The sequence below is a fragment of the Coenobita brevimanus genome, chromosome 8, assembly GCF_032717465.1.
Source record: "Coenobita brevimanus isolate Jiangsu-jjx chromosome 8, ASM3271746v2, whole genome shotgun sequence".
NCBI classification, from domain to species: Eukaryota; Metazoa; Arthropoda; class Malacostraca; order Decapoda; family Coenobitidae; genus Coenobita; species Coenobita brevimanus.
In genome coordinates, this window is record NC_136961.1 from 34,357,781 (window position 1) to 34,380,188 (window position 22,408).

At 40.1% G+C, this 22,408-nt stretch overlaps 2 protein-coding genes across 2 annotated transcripts in view; both read right to left on the reverse strand.

Annotated features, from left to right (window-relative positions):
• LOC145407423 (uncharacterized) overlaps positions 1-22,408 on the reverse strand; it is a 583,744-nt gene that overhangs the window by 475,572 nt on the left and 85,764 nt on the right. The gene's annotated exons all lie outside the window — the stretch shown is intronic.
• LOC145406091 (glutamate receptor-like) overlaps positions 1-22,408 on the reverse strand; it is a gene marked incomplete at its 5' end in the record, with an annotated part of 94,397 nt that overhangs the window by 27,166 nt on the left and 44,823 nt on the right. The window contains 2 exons of the mRNA XM_080277285.1: positions 11,002-11,092; positions 12,611-12,769. Of these exons, the coding sequence (XP_080133411.1) occupies positions 11,002-11,092; positions 12,611-12,769 (250 nt within the window). The remainder of the gene's footprint in view (positions 1-11,001; positions 11,093-12,610; positions 12,770-22,408) is intronic.

A 22,408-nucleotide genomic window follows, 5' to 3' on the forward strand; every position in this document is an offset into this window, starting at 1 on the left:
CAAGGACAAGGACGGAGCCGTGGGACGTGCTACCACGTGGTACAGCTGAGAGATAATCACACATCGCGGCCCCGAGCGCACACCATGTCCTACAAGCAGGTATGGGCGTAGTCTTTTGTTTGGGGAGGGCGGAAGTGGCGTGGAGGGAGTGGGGAGTGAAATGGAAAGTGCAGGGGCGAGTGTATAGAAAGTGAGAGTGGTGGGAGTGAGTCATCGCTCTCCCGTGGTGGTGTGAGGTGGCAGGGGGTATCACTTGGGACAGTGAGGGTGTGTGATGAATCATGTGTTGTGATGGAGGGGGAAGGTGGGGAGGAACCACTCCCCAGCACGTTTTATGCTCCCCAATATTCCCAGACATGTGGGCGAGTGAGGGTGCATGATGAATCACGTGGTGTTGTGATGGAGGGGGAAGATGAGGAGGAACCACTCCCCAGCACGTCTTATGCTCCCCAGTATTCCCAGACTTCATCCCCACAGCCCTCTAATGTTCCACAAGGCTGTAAGGGTAAGGGAAAGGGAAAGGGTAAAGGCCGAGGGAAGAGGAGTGCGAGTGGGGAAGCCCTCCGCACTCCTCCTCCCCAAGCTCCCCCACCAGCATCTCCTCCCACCCAGACTAAGGCGACAATGGGGATGATGGGGACGAGGGATTTGTGACATGGAATTGGGAGGATGGGAGTGATTTTTCTCCTATCATTCACCCCTTCACTTAGCAGGGGAGCGCTGGCTGCACTGCTCTAGGAATTCACTCTAATTCCACCAGGCTGGATATTATCCACCTTTTTTTAGTGAGGGTTTTGTGGAGCAAATAGTGGACCAAACAAACCGTTTTGCTTGCAGCCAGCACCGTGAGAGGTGAGAGTGAAAGACTGGGCAAAAGGAGCAGGCATTCCATCAAATATGATTACCCTGCCTCCCTTGCAACGTTTTTATTTTTTGCCCTCGTACTTTTGATGGGTATTGTACGAAAAAACAGAATTCCGGCATACTGGACAAGGGACCCTATCATGCTGACACCACTATTTGGCCAAATCATGAGCAGTAATCGCTTTCAGCAAATTCTAAGTCGCCTCCACTTTTACGATGCTGATGATCCTGCAAATGCAAATGACAGAGATAAGATGAGGCGAATTAGGCTGGTTTTTGACCACCTAAGGCAAACATTCCGTTCCTCATTTTATCCCTATAGAGACCTTGTCATAGACGAGAGTCTCGTGCTGTGGAGAGGCAATATTTCATTTCGGCAGTACATACCCAGCAAAAGGCACCGTTTTGGGTTCAAGATCTTTGTTATGTGTGACTGTAGGCCTTGTTATGTGCAAGACATAGTCTTGTACACCGGTGCACAGACAGACATAATAGAAGATCAGAGTATTGGACTGTCTGGAACAGTGGTAAAGACAATGATAGAAGACTACCTTCATCGTGGTCACATCCTGTACCTGGACAACTGGTACACTAGCCCTCTTCTCGCTCGTTATCTACACAGGCACACAGGCACGACACGGGAATCTGTGGTACTGTCAAGGTGAACCAGCGTCACATGGTCAAGGTGGGGTGGAAACTTGACAGAAATGAGATTATCTTCTTCCAGGCGAACAATATACTAGCAACAGTGTGGAACCACAATAGAGAAGTCAGCCTCTTGTCCATGGTTCACTGCCCCTTGATGCACCATACAGAGTTCGTGGATTACCAAAGCGAGAACAGGCACCACATATGGAAACCTGAGTGTGTCCTTGATTACAACATCAACATGCGCCTGGTGGACCAGTCAGATTCCATGATATCCACTGTCGAGTGTGCCAGGACCACGATGAAGTGGTACAAGAAGCTCTTTCACCTGTTAGATATAAACGCCCTGAATTGCTACCACCTGCACGCCATGAACAGGAGTTCAGGAAACCTTTGAAGGGTTTGTGAGGGAGCTTACACGTGAGATTTTTGCCCGGTACGCGGTTGAAAGGCCCCAACACTGCACACGCACTGCCCCTACCACCCAAACTTCCCTGAGAATATCCACCCACCATTTCCCCACTCCTATACCTCCCCAGCCAAATAGACCTAGGCCCCAACACAGGTGTCATGTGTGTAGCAATTCCCGTGTGAGACCCACCACTCAGAGAAAAGACACCTGCTACCAGTGCATTGAGTGAGACGTGGGTCTCTGCATTCACCCATGTTTCAGTGAGTATCATACCTTGATGCACTTCTGATATGGTGTGAATGCGATATGACGCTGATACTCAGAAAGAAATGCGACAAACAGACGCTCAGTGTATTTATAAGGCCCGTAGATGTATAAATATTAGTATGGAAGTGGAAACGGGTGTATTATAAGTGGAAAAATCTGCAAGGGTATAAAGAGTTTCTAAGCGGAAACCTTCCCAGCAAGTGTATTTAGATGCGCTATTCTGACGTACAGTGGAATAAATAAGGCCCGTAAATATGTAAATATTAGTATGCAAATTGCAAACGGGTGTAATATAAGTTGAAAGTTTTGCAAGTAGAAATGTATTCTAAGTCAAAATATTCCTAGCAAGTGTTTATAGATATGATTTTCTGATGCTCAGTGGAATAAATAATGCCTGTAAATAGGAGTATAAAAGTGGAAACGGGTGTAATATAAGTGGAAAATTAGTATTAGTATGTAACTGGAAAGAAAATAAGAAGCTGATGGATTTGGACTATGCTGATGATACCGTACTGATTTGCGGATGTATTTACGAGATGCAGAGGGTGCTCGATTGTCTGATGGAGGAAGGAGAAAAAGTGGGATTGGTAATAAATTGTGGAAAGACTGAAATTATTAATATGAACGTGGAGAACCAAATCGATTGTGTAATTGGGAATAATGTGGTGAAGAATGTAGAAAACTTTAAATATCTGGGAACGATTGTATCATCTAATGGATCATTAAACAATGAAATTGAGGAGAGGATTAGACAGGCTTGGCGAGCTCTTGGAATGTTGAAATCTGTTTGGAATAATAATATGCTTTCGGTACATACTAAAGTGAAAATTTAAAAGGCCATGGTTAGACCCATTTTAATTTACGGGCATGAGTCATGGTACAGTACAATTGCAACAGATCAGAAAGTATTAGGATTTGAGAATAAAATACTGAGAAGGATTCTTGGGGTAAAGTGGCAAGACAGAGTTACAAATGAAAGAGTAAGGGATATTACGAGAGTGGAACCAGTTAATGAATATGTGAGACTGTCTCGCTGGAAGTGGTTGGGGCACATATACAGAAAAGAAGGTTGTTTAATACAGGATGTGCCAGAGTGGATTGCTAGAGGAAGAAGAAGTAGAGGTAGGCCGAGGGAAACGTGGTTGAGGACAATGAAAAAAGAAGCAGGAGAGGAGTGTTGGTGGGACCTGAAGGAGATGGCAAGAGACAAATATTGGTGGAGAGAGTTCATTGAGACCCTATGCATCCCGTGGGGTGCCACAGGAAATGACTGATTGATTGATTGAAGTGTATGAATATTATCTTAGTCAAAACATTCATTGCGAGGGTATTTTGGTGCGATATTATGATGCTCAGTGGAATAAATAAGGCCCGTAAATATGTAAAGTGTAGTATAAGGTGGAAACGGGTGTAATGTAAGTGGTGAAGTATATTGGGAGTGAAGAAATAAAGTAGAAGCTGAAACACGTGTGGTAGAGAGTGTGCTTGCTACATGAATATGCGCTAACATTTCGTTAAAAGCCCTCATAATGAATGTAAATAATTGAAAACATTTACAGTGGTGGAGGAAAGGTTCAATGTAAAGAAAACAATACTATGAAAGTGATAAAACAATATGGTATGTTGAGATACGAGTCATAGCGAGTGCGCTGAGTAAGCAGATGTGCGCTATAGTTATGCTACATGTCGTCATAATGAATGAAAACAGCTGAAAACATTTACATACAGTACAAAATTGTAAAATGGCATTGAAACAGTATTATACAATAGAAAAAATGATATGTTGACTGAAACAAGAAACTTAGCACATAGCGTGTTACCACTCTGACCGAACTCGTTATGCTCGCATGAAGGAACAATGCTTATTTTTCATACATATTCATTGAAATCCATTATATTGTTATTGTTCTTGTTTATTAGCTCAAATTCAATGAATGTAGAGGTGTTCTTTGTTGTTTCTCCAAAAATTACCTACCATATAAAACATGAGCGCCTCACACGTCAGTGACAGAATACGATACCTGGCGCGGGGAACCTCACCTGTTCCGACCACTTATGGACCACGGTAAGCCCTTTCTTGGTGATATTCCTTTGTTTCTCAACAAAAGCGGAGATTTTAGCCAAATTTTTTTTTTTTCCAAAATAGCTCGGGGTAGAGGGGTGTCGGAGATGCGAAATAGCTCGAGACGTGACGGGTTAAAGCAGTCGGGCGATATTTAGGAAGCTGGGAATGGTCAGTCTTCTTTGGGACAAGGTGAATGACAGCAAACCTCCACCAAAAAAGAAAGATACAAGCTGTCAGAAAAATGTGAAAGAGTTTACCTAGGCAGGGTGTAGGCTCATAATCATAGTTTTTGAGGACAACAGGGGGGATCCGACCAGTCCTATATGCCTTGTTAGTATGGGGCCAGTGATGGGAGAAAACACATTAATTGACAAAATTTTATTGCAGGCCATAAGGAAGTCAGAGGGAGGAAGTGATGGAGAAACAGCACAGGAATCACTTAAGGTGGAATTGGAGGAGGAAGTCTGAGCAATGAATTCTGCTTCATCAGTAGAAGAAATAGCTACAAAACCATCAGACTGCAAAATAAGAGGGAAGGATGATGGATTAAATTTGTCAGAAAGGTTTCTGGCATGGTGCTCAAGGAGCAGGAAGAATATGAGTTGCAGATTTCAGAACATTTAGTACGAATGAAATTTATTTTTAGCAGAGCGATGAACAGACTTAGCACAGTTCCGGGAAGAAACATAAAGGAGATGAGATTAAGGGGTGGATTGGCTGTTACCTTTTCCAGCCCCTTTCCTTGTTGTGGATACATTAGAACAAGCGTGATTAAAATAATTTTTATTTTTTCATTTGTCACACGATAAAAGAATGTATGCTTCCATGCCTGAGAGAATAACCTCCATAATGTGCAAGGCACACTCAGATGGCTCTCGGTCATGGATGCGATAATTATTCCTTGGAAAATCAAAGAAGTACTGTTTGAAGGCCTCCCAGTCAGCAGCTACAAAGTGCCACAGCTGCCATTTCCTGGAAGGATCCACAGGCCTTACTGAAGCAACTAGACATGTTAAGGTGATTAGGTTGTAATCGGAAGAACTCAATAGAAAGAAAAGATTAACATCATAAGCAGAAAGATTAGTTTTAAGGAATAGGTCAAGTATGTTGGAACTCTTTCCAAGACTGTCAGGGATATGGTTAGGTAGGGTGTGTAGGCTACAATCTTCTCTAGGTCAATAAGTACAGAAAAAATGTAGGCTTCTTCGTCAGGCGGATCAGTGAAAGGAAAGGAGAACCAAAAATGGTGGTGAAATCACCAAGAATGGAGATTTCAGAGAAAGGAGAAACTGACAGGATGTATTCCATCTTAGAAGTTGAATAGTCAAAGAATTTTTCTGAGTCAGTAAAATTAAGGGAAGAGTAAACAGCACAGATATATTTAGTCAGGTAATGACAGGATACTCGAAGCCAGAGAGTAGAGAATTCAGAAGATTCAAGTTCAGGGATACGAGAGCAAGATATTACGTTGTGTACATATGTACAAGAACCACTTTTTTCCTTGAAGTGAGTACAGAGAAAGTAGGAGGATACAGAGAAGGGTTTCCTATCAGTCGCCTCAGACAGTAGAGTCTCGGTGACGACGAAAAGGTGATGTTTAAAAGAGGTGATCTGGAATTCAACTGACAGAAAGTTAGAGGAAAGGCCATGATTGTTGCAGAAACGAAGAAGAATGGTCATACAATGGTTTCAGTGGGAGAAGGACGGATGGTTGAGGCTTTGATGGTCCCCCCCTCCCCAAGAACTACGAGGTTTGATGTTGAGATGCCATTTCTGTTTAAATTATGAATAGGAAGTGTAGTATGTAATGTGGATGAAGGTTGGTGATGAAAGTTAGTGGAACTTGTACTGGATAGCATGCTGGCTTGCTTGTTGTGTTACTGATATAATGAAATAGTTCAGCAAAGCAAGAAGGTTAGAAGCTCGTCCTGAGGGCTGATGAAATGGAATCTCCATATCTTCCTCTCGTCAGCTTTCCATCCACATTGAGAGTACTTCCCTGTTCGACTGTTGCAACAGTCTACTTACAACACCGTTTAATCTAAATTGGATACAAACTTATTTCTTTGACCTTTTTTCTATGACATCACATTTGCCAGTTCTAAAAAAAAAATAAAAAAAAATAGGTTTATTCTGTGCCTAACCTGAAACCCTTTAAGCAAGTTTGATTAAATTTCGATCAGAACGGTTTACACACCCACATACAGGTCTAACTTTGACCTAGCCCTGTGATGGTGACCCCTGGTTGGTTGATATGCAAACTGAATACTCTTCATTCTTCCCTAAGCCTCAGCCCTTCCCCAACCTTTGTCTCGGTTGAGATAAAAGCTGTTTAAGTTGATTTTCAGATCAACGTTTGACTAACCCTGTGACCATGACCTTTCACCTATTGTTCTTAAGAGCAATAAGTTTTGTCAAACGCTAACTACCAGTCCTTCCATGAATATTGGTTAAAACTGAGTACAAACTTGTGTAATTTTGTTCACACACACACACACACACACACACACACACACACACACACACACACACAGCAACACGGGGAAAGTGTACATACTCTGTAAGCGCATACTCTGTTCATTTAGTATTACAAAATGGATACATACTTCAGTAAAACAAATTTGGAAAAGAAAAGGGATAAAAGTAAAAAGCAAAATGATTTCTACCAAGAACTGGTTGAAGTGGAGACTCACAATAGACTGGTTGAACGTGTACACAAACTAGAAATGGCTTTCAAAAATGAAATTGATGAAATAAAGAAGCAAATGCACTTGCAAAAGGAAGAGATAGAAAAACTAGGAAGGGAGGCCAATAAGAAAGACACAACCATCAGTGAACTAACAGTGGAATTGAGTACGCGTAGGAAGAAAGTGAGTGAAATGGCAGGTACAGTAGTCAGTCACGAGAGTGTTATGGAAGAGTTCAAAAATGACACAGAGACAATTAGGCAAGCAAGTAGTCTTATGGACCAGAGCAGTGATATTGAGGAGAAGATAACGCAGGTGAATGAAGCTGTGCAAAGCTACAAAAATGATGTAAAAACCACGTATGCTGAAATGGTGAAGGTAAAGAAAGAAACAAGGGTAGAGGAAAAAAGCATTAAAAAGGAAGTGAAAAGAATAATCCAAAACAATCCAAAGTTAGTCAGAGATTCAGTAGAGATAAACAAATCAATAGTAATCACTGGTATAGAAGAGGAAGAAGTTAAAAACAAGATCACAAGAGACAAAAAGGAGATGGCAAATGTAATGAGCTTACTGAAAGAAGTATCAGAGGAAATCTGTAGTAAAGACATAGAGGAACACAAAAGGTTAGGGAAATACAAGAAAAGCAAGACAAGACCTCTAAAGGTGACTTTCCAGAGTGTAAACACTGTGGAAGAGATACTAAAAAATGCAAAGAATCTTATGGAAAAAGAGGAGTTCAAAAATGTATGGATAAAAAGATGCCTAACACAAGAGGAACTGGAATTACTGAAAGAGAAAAGGGAGGAAGCCAAAACAAAAAATGAGGGAAGATCAGAAGAGGAGAAGAAGAAATTTTTTTTACAAAGTAATAGGATTGCAGGTACGAAAGTGGTACACAAACAGGATGGAAGAAAAAGGAGGAAGGTAGTAGAACCATGTCATGACAAGTATATAAACAAGATGATAAGGTTGATGTACTCAAATGTGGATGGAATGGTATCTAAATTACTAGAGATGAATGATTATGTCAGAGAAAATGAATCACAAATAATATGCCTAACTGAAACAAAATTAACACCAAGGATATCCAATGACATACTAAACTTAGAGGAATACAAAATATGGAGAAGAGACAGAAATGTAAAAAAAGGAGGAGGAATTATAATATTAACTAAGAAAAATCTAAAAGTCAAGGAAATAAAACTAGATATACCATCACAAGTAGAACTGACTGCAGTAGAGATCGACATATCTGAAGGTAAAGTAATTGTAGCCAATTTGTACATGCCACCCAGATCAAACACATGGGAAAGAGACGAATATGAGGACCTGGCAGAGAGTACAATTCAGAGTATAAGATCATTGCTACATAAAATGGAAGAGAAATCGGAAAGAATTATACTAACTGGGGACTTCAACACAAATATAAATTGGAATACTCTAGATATAAATAGCCAAGAAAGCTGTTGGGACCAAAAGCTCCTGGATCTCGTACAAGAGTTTTTCTTAACGCAACATGTGAGGGAAACCACCAGAAAAAGAGGACTCGATGTACCTTCAGTGCTAGATCTAATATTTACTAGGCAAGAAAATGATATTGACAGTTTAATATATCACCCTCCACTCGGCAAAAGCGATCATGCAGTACTAAATTATAACTTCAGGATAGCATATGACATAGTAAACAGCAATGACAGTTACAAAAAGAGCCTAAACTATAGAAAGAGAAATTATCAAGACCTAAAGAAGTATTTCTTAGAAGTTGATTGGGAAAATGAGCTTAGAGGACAAGATTTAAATGCTGTATATAAAAAATTTTGTGAATTTTATGAAATAGGAGTCCAGAAGTACATCCCACAGCACAAAGAAGCAGATAAGAAAATACAGAAATGGTTCAATACAGAATGTAAAAAATCAAAAGAAAGAAGAGATTTGTTGTGGAATAGATACAGAAGACACAATAGTGAAAGGGCGTATAATAATTACAAACAGGCAAGAAACGACTATACAAGAATAAGGAGGGAAGCCCAAAAACAGTTTGAGGAGGATATAATAAATAAAAGTAGTGATCAACCAAAGCTGTTTTACAGCTATATTAGAAGCAAAACCAAAGTAAAAGATATAATACAATCGATTACGGACGAGGGAATCACTTATACACAAGAGAAAGATATTTGTGAAGACTATATAAGAATTTCCAATTAGTTTTTACAGAAGAAAAAAATTTTGAGAGGGACTATGTGGAACACGCATGTCCACACATACTACCAGATATACAAATAGCAGAAAAAGTAATACAGGAGGAGTTAAGTAGATTAGACAGAGGAAAAGCAAGTGGTCCTGATGAAATTTCATGTTGGGTATTACGAGAATGTGCAAAGGAGTTTAGTAAACCATTATTTTTAATTTTCAAGAAATCCTTTGAGTCAAGGTAAACTACCTGATATTTGGAAAAAAGCAAATATTGTCCCCTTATTCAAGAAAGGAAATAGACAAAATCTACTCAACTACCGACCAGTATCACCGACCAGTGTTGTAAGCAAGGTATTAGAAAAACTTATAAGAAAAGCTTGGGTAAATCATCTAGAAGAACACAGTATGATAACAGAAAGACAGTTTGGTTTCAGAAAAGGAAAATCATGTGTTACTAATCTGTTGAGCTACTATGACAGAGTAACAAACACAATACAGGAAAGGGAAGGATGGGTTGACAATATCTATTTAGATTCAAGAAAGCTTTTGACACAGTACCACACCAAAGACTTTTATGGAAACTGTACCATCAAGGAGGAATTCGAGGCAAACTGTTTTGTTGAATGCAAGACTTTCTCATAAAAAGAGAAATGAGGACAGTACTAAGAGGAAACTACTCATTATGGAAAGAAGTGACTAGTGGAGTACCACACGGTTCAATGCTGGCACCAATCATGTTTTTAGTGTATATAAATGATATAAACAGTAACACTGGAAATGAGAGCTATCTGAATATGTTTGCAGATGATGCAAAAATACAAAGGAGACTAACTAACACAGACTCCTGTAAAGAGCTACAAGAAGAATTAAATAAACTTCATGAATGGAGTAGTACATGGCAAATGGAATTCAATGTGGACAAGTGTCATGTAATCAAGTTTGGTAAAAGTGGAAAAAGACCTGATTGGGATTATAAGTTAGGAAATAAAACCCTATACACATCAGAAAGAGAGAAAGACCTAGGTGTGATTATCAATAACAGACTATCTCCGGCTGACCACATCAGCGAGAAGGTACGGAACATGTATACACTGCTTGCAAATATGAGAATAACATTCACATACATAAATGAAGACATGCTAAGAAGGATAATAACATCATTCATTAGACCAACCCTGGAATATGCATCAGTAGTCTGGAGTCCTCATCTCAAAAAGCATATAGACAAGATTGAAAAAGTTCAAAGGGCTGCTACAAGATGGATACCAAGCTTAAGGGACCTAAGCTACGAAGAAAGACTAAATAAACTGAATCTACCAACACTACAGGAGAGAAGGAAAAGAGGTGACATGATAATGCTATATAAGTGCATATCAGGAAAGGAGAAAATAGACATAAATGATTACTTAACATATGGAGAAGCATCAGCAAGAGGACACTGCAAAACACTGCATAAGAAGAGAGGTGATAAAGACGTAAGGAAATTCAGTTTCCCAAACAGAGCAACTGATCAATGGAATGCACTACCGAATGAAATAGTGTGTGTCAAAACAATTCACAAATTTAAGGATATGTACGATAAATATGGTTTAAGACACGGGACAGTACGACCTTGACTCATTGCTGTAAAGATACAATTAGGTAAGAACACACACACACACAAATACAAGATCCTCGCTCGCGAAGCAAGCGCAAGCACGAATAAAGATACAACATAACGCACCACAATAGCCTTACCATCACCACACCAATACCGTACACCACGGAAACACCACAGCACCACCACACTACCACCACACCACATACATGAAGTAAGGCAGACAGTAATTAAGAGTAATTAGAAGTGCAGAATATTTACGGCTTACCTCCCTCATCAGTAGACCCAACATGCCATACCAAGACCCATTGTTCAGCCGGGCGCCCCATTTTCTGTCGGCGGCTCTCACGTAGGAGTACCTGGAGCAAAAGAATGCACTCTGGGAAAATTGACATATCACCTGCAGACGAGGCTGCAGTGTCTCTAAATAATATGCAGCACCTTTTCATTTTTTGTTCAGACAATTGTGTTGTAAGGATTGGTGACTGAAAGTGAGCGTATATAGGAATAAAAGGATTGTTACTGGAACCCATCACTCACATTATGATGCTTTGGTGGGAGTAACGAGTTAAACTGAACTGGCTCAAGAGGCTAGGCTCTTCAGCCCGATGACTTTTATTTTATTTTATTTTATTTTTTTTACCTTTAATCTCTCGACTTTCAGTGAATGTGTCCCCTGTCAGTTGCACCTTTTCGAACCCTATGTTTTATATCAAGATTTTTTAGTACGATGACCAAGGAACCAAAGGCGATGGAACCCTTAATTTTTTAGATGCCCGGACATATTGCAGAAGAGAATGCAGACAGATGAAGACACTTTCAAAGTTGACCTATTGCAGACATGAAGGACTGGGAGTATCGATTATCTCTTGTATTAAAGAGCTGGACAGAAAAGGGGTGAGAGTTTGTTGCTGGACTGGTACTACGCGCCTACCATAATATAAGATAAGCAAACAGTTCAGAAGACCAGGCATCATTGAAGTAGTGACAGAAAAGAGATAAAGATGCAACAGTCTGGAGAAGAAGGATAGAGGGTGAAGGGAAGCATTAAGGGGAGTACAATAACAAGACGAAAAACCCTTTACCAGTAAACATCATTCAGATTTTGAATACAATCGTGTGGAGGTTGCAAGAAACAAGAAAATGAATACATCATCAGAGAGAAGCAAGGGAATTTCTCATGTCAAAATACTGGTTGTGACAGTGTAAGGAAGTAACGATAAACTCATGTAGACAGTTAATTGGCTAGGTCATGAATAATACATATTATCTAGCGTAGCATTCCGTCTCATATAAACCAGTTCATTACAGATATCTCATGCCTCCCACAGACCCCCCCCCCACACCCTCACAACACTATAACTGCTCAGTTTTCTATTACTTTATTTCCTACTCTTTGTGTATATCCAACTTTTATTTTCTTCATGTATTTCCTTGTCTCACCTAATGTCCATATCATCTCTCTCTCTCTCTCTCTCTCTCTCTCTCTCTCTCTCTCTCTCTCTCTCGAATTCGTTACTAAATAATTGTCGAAATACTGAGAGATCATTTTGTCAACGATATCTCCTCCTAGCGATGTGTGCGGCAAAACAGTAAAACAGTGACAAATTGGATCATAATATTGGCTTTGGAAACATAGCACGTAGATGAACTTCCTAGGTGTGACTGACGATGAAGGGACGTGTAGCCTAATGTATCTGGACAATGGTGATTACGCTTCTGCCTTGTGGGTTTTCTTCTTACTGTAAAACTGTTTAATATAATATAGTAAGGCTGATTTTGAACCTGGTGATGATGACATTCATGATGATGGGACTGCCGTTGTTGATGATAATCATAATTATCATTGTGATGGAAAAGTAAATAGTACATCTTACGTGAAATTCATTCTTCTTGACAAAAGCTGCATCATATTGTCCATGAGTCCCTGGACGATGACCCTCTTGCCTCCAGGCTGCGCTGGGTCATCCACCTCCATCACAGTTTGTGTTGGGATTTGTTCCGCCGTTGCCAGTATATGAGGACGATGTAGGAACCTTTTGTGGGAAACAAAGTACTATTGTTAGTTCTCTGGTAATATAACGCTGTATAACAATATGTTTTGTAAAGTTCGGTAATATATATTGATACAGAGTGATATACTGTATATACCAGTACACAAGATGTTTTAAGTATTGCGGTAAAAGACTGGCCGCGTGATAAGGTATGACAATGTGTGTAGTATGGCAGTGTAACTGTGTGGTGTACCTGTATGTTCTGTGGGACTTGGAGGTGTAGCAGGATATGGTGTGGCAATGTGTATTGTGAAAGAGATGTGACAGAGAGAAGTATGGCAGTGTAACTGTGAGGGTTGGCATTGAGAATTGTGAAATTTAGAGGTATGGCAGAGTGGAATGAGTGTGTATGAGGTATGACTGTGTAGTGTGGCGGCATGTCTTGTGGCAGTGTGAATTGTGTTAGTGTGAAGTGTGTCTGTGTGAATTATGACGGTGTGTGGTATGGCAATGTGTACTGTGGCAATGAGAAGTGTGGCGTTGTGTGATGCGTGAAAGTGATAAGTGTCCGTGTGATGTGACAGTGTGTAGAGACATTTTGAGATGTGACAGTGTGATGGTTAGAAGTGTAAGGCGTGGAGGTTGTGGTGTGGTACTGCGTAGGGCGTCAGTATGAGATATATTAACTGTGGCTGAAAGGTGTTGCTGTGTGGCATATGAAGTCCGTGGCGTGACAGTATGTGATGTAAGAGTGTGAAATGTGATACTGTTCATTGTGCCTGTGTCAGGTGCTAAGTATGATAAGATGTGAACTGTGGCAGTGTGAAGTACGTATGGCATTGTGAGGTATGGACGTGTGAGGCGTAGCAGTGTTAAGTGTAGTAGTATGAGGTGTGGTAGTGTGAGGTCTGGCAATGTGTCCATGTGTGATGTGTCTGCAATGTGTGGTAGCGTAAATGTGACACTTTTAAGGTAGTAAATGTGGAATGTGTCCATGAGATCTGGCAGAGCCTTGTGGTAGTGTATCGCTCTACCCAAACACTGTTACAAATAAATACTACAATCATGGTAGTTGCCAGCAAAAGAACCCGGTTCCTTGCAACTGATGTTCATCACACTATTACCTTGAAATGATGATGCCTCCGTGCTCATTTCATCCTCAGACAGCCACGTTATTAGCTACGAAACACTGCTGTGTAGCCACAACTTCGGTTATTCCAAGATTTCCCTTACAGCAATACTGGTGGTAAATTATGAGGAAAAAAAGGAAAAAGAAGTAGACTGACAAAAAATTTATAACACACTAGCCCTAATGTGTTACTGCCTGGAGAAAATAGTGAAGTTAAGTAATAACGTAGCAGTTGCTGTTGTGTTTTATCCTTCTGAATGCGCTATTGAGAAAGTCTTTTTGATTGACACAGTTGTATCTAAATTGCAATAATTCGGAAACTCGATGACATGATGCCTTATTAGTAAAGATTTCAAAATGCATCTTTAAATAAACACTGTTTTTACTGCGGCTACAAGAGCAAGCAAAAATCATGCTTATCCCTCATTGTGTCACTCACCCGTTCACTCATCATCCACAGAGTTACTGTACTTTCTGGAAGAATGGGGTCCAGAACTTATGTGAAAAGTGGTAGGGAAGTGAAATGTTGGAGAATGGTAGATTTTAGTAATTTTACTATATTATACCTATTTTACCAGAAGATGAGAAAAGCAGCACGTTTAGGTTTTACTAATGCTCAGGTTCCTGTAATTCATTTTATGGTGGAAAAAAAAAAAAAAAAACTGGCTTACTCAGGAACAGAAGACTACATTAGTGTTATCCTGACCATGAAATGGATAGTGAAACTAAGATCAATATCTTCAGGTTTCTGTACCCAGTATCAGTTGAATATAAATGGTCTGTTGTTAGTTTCTTATGCAAGGACGAAAGAACCAAAGGCTAAAAGTCCGCAAATTGTGCTCTCCAGGGGACAAAAGCAAGATAATAGCCAAATTCAAGATCAGTTTATTTCGAGATGCCCGGACACACTTTGTTTAAAAGACTGGAGGTCATAGGTACTAGGAAATACAGAGGAAGACAGTTCCAGAGTTGACTTGTTCCGCACACGAAGGACTGGGATAATGGTTATCTTTCACATTAAAGAGCTGGACAGAAAAGGGTTGAAAGTGTGTTGCTAGACAGGTGCTACGCACTAGCCGTAGTGGTAACGGGATGCAAGCAGACAATTCAGAGGAGCTTCGACTATTGAAAAAGCAATATAAAAGTGATAAATATGCAACAGTGCAGCAGAGAAATACAGACTGTAGGGAGCCAGTAAAGGGAGAAGCGATAATAAGAAGAGAAGCCTTTGACTTCACCTTGCTTAGAACAGCTTTATGTGAGGAGTCTCTCCACACGTGAGAGTTGTACTCTACACAGGGGTGAATAAAATCTGTGTATAGAGTCAGCAGCTGTGCAGGAGTGAAGAAGGCATGGCCTCGGCTTAGCACACCTAACCACTTGGAAGCAGATTTTACAAGAAAGGTAATCTGATCGTACCGAGATAAATCCGAGTGAAACCCCAAGTATGTTTAGAGATGACGCAGGATTGAGTTGGGCTTTGTTAAGTCTGAGGATATTCCTGTGGTTGGTTTCGACGGGTTGGAAGATGCAAGAACTGAGTTTTCGATGCATTAAAAACAACAAGATTACTTTTACCCCAGTCAGATATATGAGCCTAGTATGTCATTAAGCGTGCCACAGCCTCATTCTTTGTTTGGTGAGGTAACTACTGAGAAAGATGCTGTGGGAAGCAGATAGAAATGTGAAGGGTGGTGTCATCAGCGTAGGAGTGAAAAGAGTTCGATATACAGCTTAAAGGTCGTTGATGAATAGAAGTAATAAAGATGGTGATAGGACAAAGCCCTGAGGAACACCATTTTTGATAGCTCTAAGAGAAGACTGGTGGCTGTCTACAGGAGCAAGTATAGAATGACCAGAATGGCAGCTAGAGATGAAGGCACAGATAGAAAGATAGAAACCATAAGAGGGCAGTTTGGAAAATAAAGATTTATGTCATACTCGATCTGTACTTGATCGAGAGCCTTTGATGTGTCATATGTAATGGCAGAGCTTTTACCAAAGTCCCAAAAGGAGGATGACCAGGAGTCTGAGAGGAAGGTAAGGAGATCGCCAGTGAAGCATCTCTTATAGAACCCATACTGATCATCAGGAAGAATCTTATGATGAGAAAGGTGCATAAAACTGTTCTTGTTAAGAATAAGTTTTTAAAAATTTGAAATATAGGATGTTAAAGCAATTGAGCGATAGTTAGAAAGCTTGGAATGGTCATCCTTCTTTGGGACAGGCTGAATGAAAGCAAACATCCAGCAAGAAGGAAAGGTACGAGTTGACAAAGGCAAAAGATTTTACCTAGGCAGGTTGTATGCATAAGACAGTTCATGAGTATAACAGGAGGGACCCCATCAATTCTATATGCCATGTTAGAATTGAGGCTGGTGATGGCAGAAAACACATCAATTGAAGAAACATTACTGTCGGCCATGATGAAGTCAGATGGGGGAAGGCATGGAGGAACAGCACAGGACTCATTTAAGGCTGAATTCAAGGAGAAAGACTGAGCAAAGAATTTTGCTTTATCAGTAGAAGAAACAACTACAGACTCATCACAGCAGAAAAGAAGGGGGAAGGGTGAACTAACGTTGTTAGGAAGGTATTTTGCAAGGTGCCAGAAGGAACAAGAAGGATGTGAGATGGGGCAGAGCAAAGGATGGACACAGTAAGATTCTGGGCAGAAACATAAAAGAGATGAGATTCAGGAGTGGGTTGGCTCTGGTACCTCTTCTTGTTGTGGACAGCAATGGAACAAGTGTGATTAAACTTTTTTTTTTTTCATCGGTCACAGGATAAGAGAAAGGAATGTAAGCTTCCATGACCAAGAGAATAACCTCTGTAATGAACAATGCACACTCAGATGGCTCACAGCCAAAGAAACAATAATCATTCCAGGTAAAATCAATGAAGCACTGTCCGAAGGACTCCCAGTCAGCAGCCCCAAAGTGCCAAGTCGCTGTTTCTTGGGAGGGTCCACAGTCCTTATTGAAGTGATGGGACAGCTTAAGGTGATAACACTGTGATCAGAGGAGCCCAACAGAAAGGAAAGATTAACAGCATAAGCAGAAGAATTAGTTGTAAGGAAGAGGTCAGGTATGCTGGAACTCTCTCCAAGGCAGTCAGGGAGTAGGGTAGGGTGCTGTATAAGCTGCTCTAGGTCATTTACCCGCCCCACACCCACGACGTACGATGCATGTCGCAACTTTTTTTCACACTCAGTCCCGATGACGTACGATGCACGTTTTGGTATTGCAAGGTCTATCGTTTGCACATTTTCAAATTTCGTGCATGCTTTTTGGTAAGTATACGCAGGACACCTTCCTCTACCACACCTTAGAATATTTTGGTACATTACTGATACCGTGTGTGCCTGAGATAATACTGGGATCACTATAATAGTAACGCCTGTAAATATGCGGTAATATGACGCTCACCATAATAGTAAGACCTGAAAATATGTGATAAGTTACATAAAGTGAAAACTGGCATAATGTTAGTGGAAAAGTATAATGTAAGGTGAAAAACAGAATATAAGTTGAAACAACATAGTGAGTCAATTGTGCAAGAATTTGGCAATTTTCATGTGTTCATGAATGAAGCAATGCTTAATGGCCTCTATTTTTGTGTGAAAACCAATAGTCTCATACTATATGTAAATTTGTACCAAATTAATAAATATCTATGTATTTTGAGTGGTTTCCAATAGTTCCCCCTACCATAGAAAATGCGACAGTAGCAGCACGGCTACAGAGAGCACACTATCAGGTGTTCAGAGGGGCACCTGTCTAGACCATTTCTAACCTCAGGTGAGCACTTTCTTGGTGATTTTTCATTGTTTCTCACCAAAAGCGGAGGTTTGAGCCAAAAAATAAAAGTAAGAAATTTGTTGGGTTTTGGGGGTGGGTTTTGTAATAATAAATTACTGGATACAGGGAGGGTTAACCCCACCAAGCAAATTCTTCTCAGCCCGATTGCCTTCCCTAAGTAATTTTTTAGGACTTTTTATTTTATTCTTTAGTTCATTTTTGTCATCAGTTCAACTGTTTCTATGCTCGAACTCTTCATCATCCTTGTCTTTTTGTAATATATGCCTCTTGGGTGGGTGTGAGGGTGGTGATAAGTTGCCAGCACTGTGGGAGGTAGACGGGCCTGAATCCGCCTTTGCCAGGCTATAAACCAGAAATGAATTACTAAATATGCAGTATTTGGCAACTGCGGTGTGGCAGGGCTTGGCAGGAACTCTGGTGGTGTAGATGAGAGGCATCAAACTGGTGGCCCAAGGGCAACATGTGGTCCTCAATGAGGAAAAAAGTGGCCCACGATGACTTAAGAAAAAATGAGAAAAAACAAATTGACAACCTCATAAAATTTGTCGTATGTTAGGAAATATTAATTGATAAATTGACTGATAAAAATATCGACTGAATAATTTATTGGTGAACAAATACGTCACGAAACATTTACTTAAATATTATCAATAATTTGAAGCAGAAGCCAATGCCACTATAATAGTCAGATTCGTAATGAACTTCTCTGAACGTTTGATCAGGCATCGGCTTAGCCATATTATATATTATTATACCAGTATTATTTTCACTGAACAAGTTTCCAGTATTATACTGCAAATCTCAAATTTGCATTCACTTTTCCATTCGGTTCCCGCAACGCCCATCTCAGCAGTTACTTCAACAAACAAGGGATGAGGCTATGGCACACCTAATGTCTGACTTGGCTCGTATCTCTGACTGGGGTAACAATAATCTTGTTGTTTTTAATGCATCTAAGACTCAGTTCTTACACCTATCAACCCATCAAAATCTTCCACTGGTATATCCACTAATGTCTAATAATATTCAGCTTAATCTTGCATCATCCTTGAACATGCTTTGGGTTTCATTAACTAGGGACTTATCTTGGAAAGATCATATTACATCTCTTGCAAAATCTGCTTCCAAGAGATTGGGTGTGCTAAGCCGACTCCGTTCTTTCTTTACCCCTGCACAATTGTTGACTCTATACAAGGGTTTTATCCGCCCCTGTGTGCAGTACAACTCTCATTTGTGGGGAGGTTCCCCACATACAGCTCTTCTCAGTAGGGTGGAGTCAAAGGCTTTTTGTCTCATTAACTCTCCTCCTCGTACTGACTCCCTTCAACCTCTGTCTCTTCGCTGCACTGTTGCATCTTTATCTCTTTTCTATCGTTACTTTAATGGTCACTGCTCCTCTGAACTGTCTTCATGCATTCCTCCACCTCTACGACTGGTGCGTAGCACCTGTCTAGCAGAAAATTCTCATCCCTTTTCTGTCCAACTCTCTAATGCAAGGGTTGGCCGTTACTCTCAGTCCTTTATTTATGCAACAGGTCAGCTCTGGAACTGTCTCCCTCTGTCTGTATTTCCTGCTGCCTATGATCTCCAGTCTTTCAAACGCAGTGTGTCCAGGCATCTCGAAATGAATGGATCTTGAATTTGGCTCTTTCTTGTATTTTGTTTTTTTTCTTGGAGGGAACTCTTATTGCTGGCTCATGGCCTTTGGTTCCTTCTTCCTCGCATAAAAAAAAAATTAAAGTTTAGTACAGTATGCAAAAATAGTTGAATAATCTAATGGAAATCTGGAAATAGTATTTCCTATTTTGATAAATTTGGACGAAGTGTGAAACGTAAACACTCAGGTCTTTGCTCACATGGACACTCGTACCACAATCTTGATGCTTGTTTCACCTGCATTAACTTATTGCTTCTACATTTATTTGAGGTCAGTGGTTACTGTAGCATATAATGAATGGGAATAAAAGTTGTCAGAGAGAGTAGTCACTAGCTGAAATTTATAATAAAAGGTAGTTATTTTATTGCTGTTAAGTACTGACTAGTTTCAGCTATTTAGTGTCAGTGCACAATGAAAGTCTAATGTAATGGCACAAATGTTTTCAAGTTACGCCTTCTGAAAATCCGTGATCTTGCATTTATCCTTTCAAGGTCACTCAGGGTCAAAGGTCACGCTGCCAAATGAAAGCCCATATGAGGCTTCCTATAGCCTGGTCGTAGCAAATATCTCTATCTCCAACGAGTTTTGAGTTACAGCCCCCCCGAATATCCGTGACCTTGAGTTTGACCTTTCAAAGTCACTCATGGACAAGGGTCAAGGTATCAATTAAAAAGCCATATGGGATTTTCTATGTGATGATAATAGTAAATATCTTCCTATCTTCAACCAGTTTCAAGATATAGCCCCCTGTATATCCATGACTTTGAGTATGACCTTTCACGGTCATTCAAGGTCAAAGTACTTGGTGCCAAATGAAAACCCATATTACGAGTTCCTGTATGTTCATATTAGTAAATATCTGTATCTTCAACCGTTTTCAAGTTATAGCCCTTGGAAAACCATTGTCCTTGATTTTGGCCTTTCAAAGTCATTCAATTACCTCCAAAATTTAATCACTTTCTTTTGAGACCATTGGCCACAGATTCTGAAAGATTCATATAATTTCATTCTGGCATTTTTCCGCAATGTAGCTAACAAACAAAGAAATAAACAAACCTGACCTAAAAGAATACATCACCGGACTCCGTCCGGGTAAGGGAATTAAGTCGTTAGGTAGATTTGGCCCTCAGAAGATCAAAAGAACTGAAGTGTGACCCCTGGGAAGGACAGAGTTTGACACCACTTGTGTAGATGGAGACTCAACGTTCCCATGGAAACCACTGACACTTCCTTGTGCTTGAAATCATGGCACAGAGACCCATCGCCTGATATTAGGCAATCAGCATGGCCAGGGGTGGCCTGCCTATCTGAATGACTAAATATGCGGTATTTGGCAATTGCTGTGTGGCAAGGCTTGGCAACAACTCTGATGGTGTAGAGGGAAATTTAATATGTAGAGGGAAATTTAATGTTCTCATGGAAACCACTGACGCTTCCTCATGGTTGACATTATGGTGCCGAGACCCATCGCTTCACATGAGGCAATCAACGCAGCCAGGGTTGGCCTGCATATCACCTCATATGAGGCGATGAGTGTGGCAGGGGTTAAGGATAGAAAAGTTTTAGGCTTATTCACCAGGTGGATCAGTGGAAGGAGAGGAGAGCCAAAGATTGTGGTGAACACTGAAATCATTTAGAATGAGGATTCCATGAAAGGGAGAAATTAATTGGATTTGCTCCATCTTAGAAATAAGATAGTCAAAGAAGTGTTCATAGTCAGTGTAATTAGGGGACAAGTAAACAGCACTGTTATATTTAGTCAGAGAATGACAGGATAGCCGAAGCCAGAGATTAGAGAATTCAGAAGATTCATATTCAGGAACATGAGAGGAAAATGTGTTATAGGATGCAGATTTGAAAGATGCATCTTTTGGTTTTAGTTTCATGTCGATATGAGGAATTTGAAATGAGTTATGGCGAAAAAAACGATTTTTACCCATCCCCCCCCTTTTTTTTTTTTTTACATCTTTTGGGCCTATAGCCAGGACTTGGGCCCAATTTGGCCCACAATTGAATCAGGTGATCAAAAGATCATAGTCCATCATCACCGTAATTTTAGTCAATATTGGACCAGCAGTTTTCGTGTAAACTTATTAACAAACAGACAGACAGGCAGAGAAAACAAACAGACAAACCGAGTAAAACCAATACCCACCAGAGCCCTTCCGGGGCGGGGACGAGTAAATATATTGTGGCAGGTGAAAAGCTTCGTTTATAACTACTGTGATGCAATTCTTAATTTCTTTCTCTTGGGTACAATTGTAGAAGTGTAACAGTATTTACAAAACCTTATGCATACACTTCATACACAAGCTGAAAGGTATTATTTTATCTAAACCCCAATTTTCATTTGCGTAACACTGTGTTGGCCACTGTTATAAGTGTTCACTTTTGCATCACACTGAGGCCTAGTGTTTCCTACTTCAGCATTTTTTTTTTATGTAAATGGAACACTAAAATAACATATACTGCATATCCATGAACAGCTATAAAAAATCTATGAGTAAAAAATAGTCTGATTTAGTGTTTTATTACTGTTTTAAGTAATCCACTGCTTACATTCTTAAAATAAAAAACAATATTCCAAAGGTCATCCAATAAAAAGCCATCTGGGTCTTCCACCCTTGCACATTTTACAGGATCTCCATCACAGTGGCAGGAAGCTGCGCAAGGAATACCACTTTTTCACATTTGCAAGTTCGTATGCAACCCTGTATGCCACCACGGTAAAGTTGTACTTCAAGCATACCTGGTTTTGCTGATTGTTTCGTTGGTACAACTTCTCTACCAAATTCCTTGGGGTTTGGAAGTTCTGGGACAGATATATGGATTGATTTATATATTTATCTCTGGTAAATTGCTCTTAACACATGAAGTTTGAATGAGTGGTCTGTTGGTGGCAACCTTAAGTCAGCTTCGGAAGACAATGTACCCTCAATTTGTTCGGACTTTTGAACTTTTCTCTTCCATACAATTTCACAAAAAAAAAAAAAAAAAAAAAAAAATGTTTTGCATCTGAAGTAAAATTTTCAACAAATTGATTGTCAGCTTTGTATGGTTCTTCACTAAAGTAA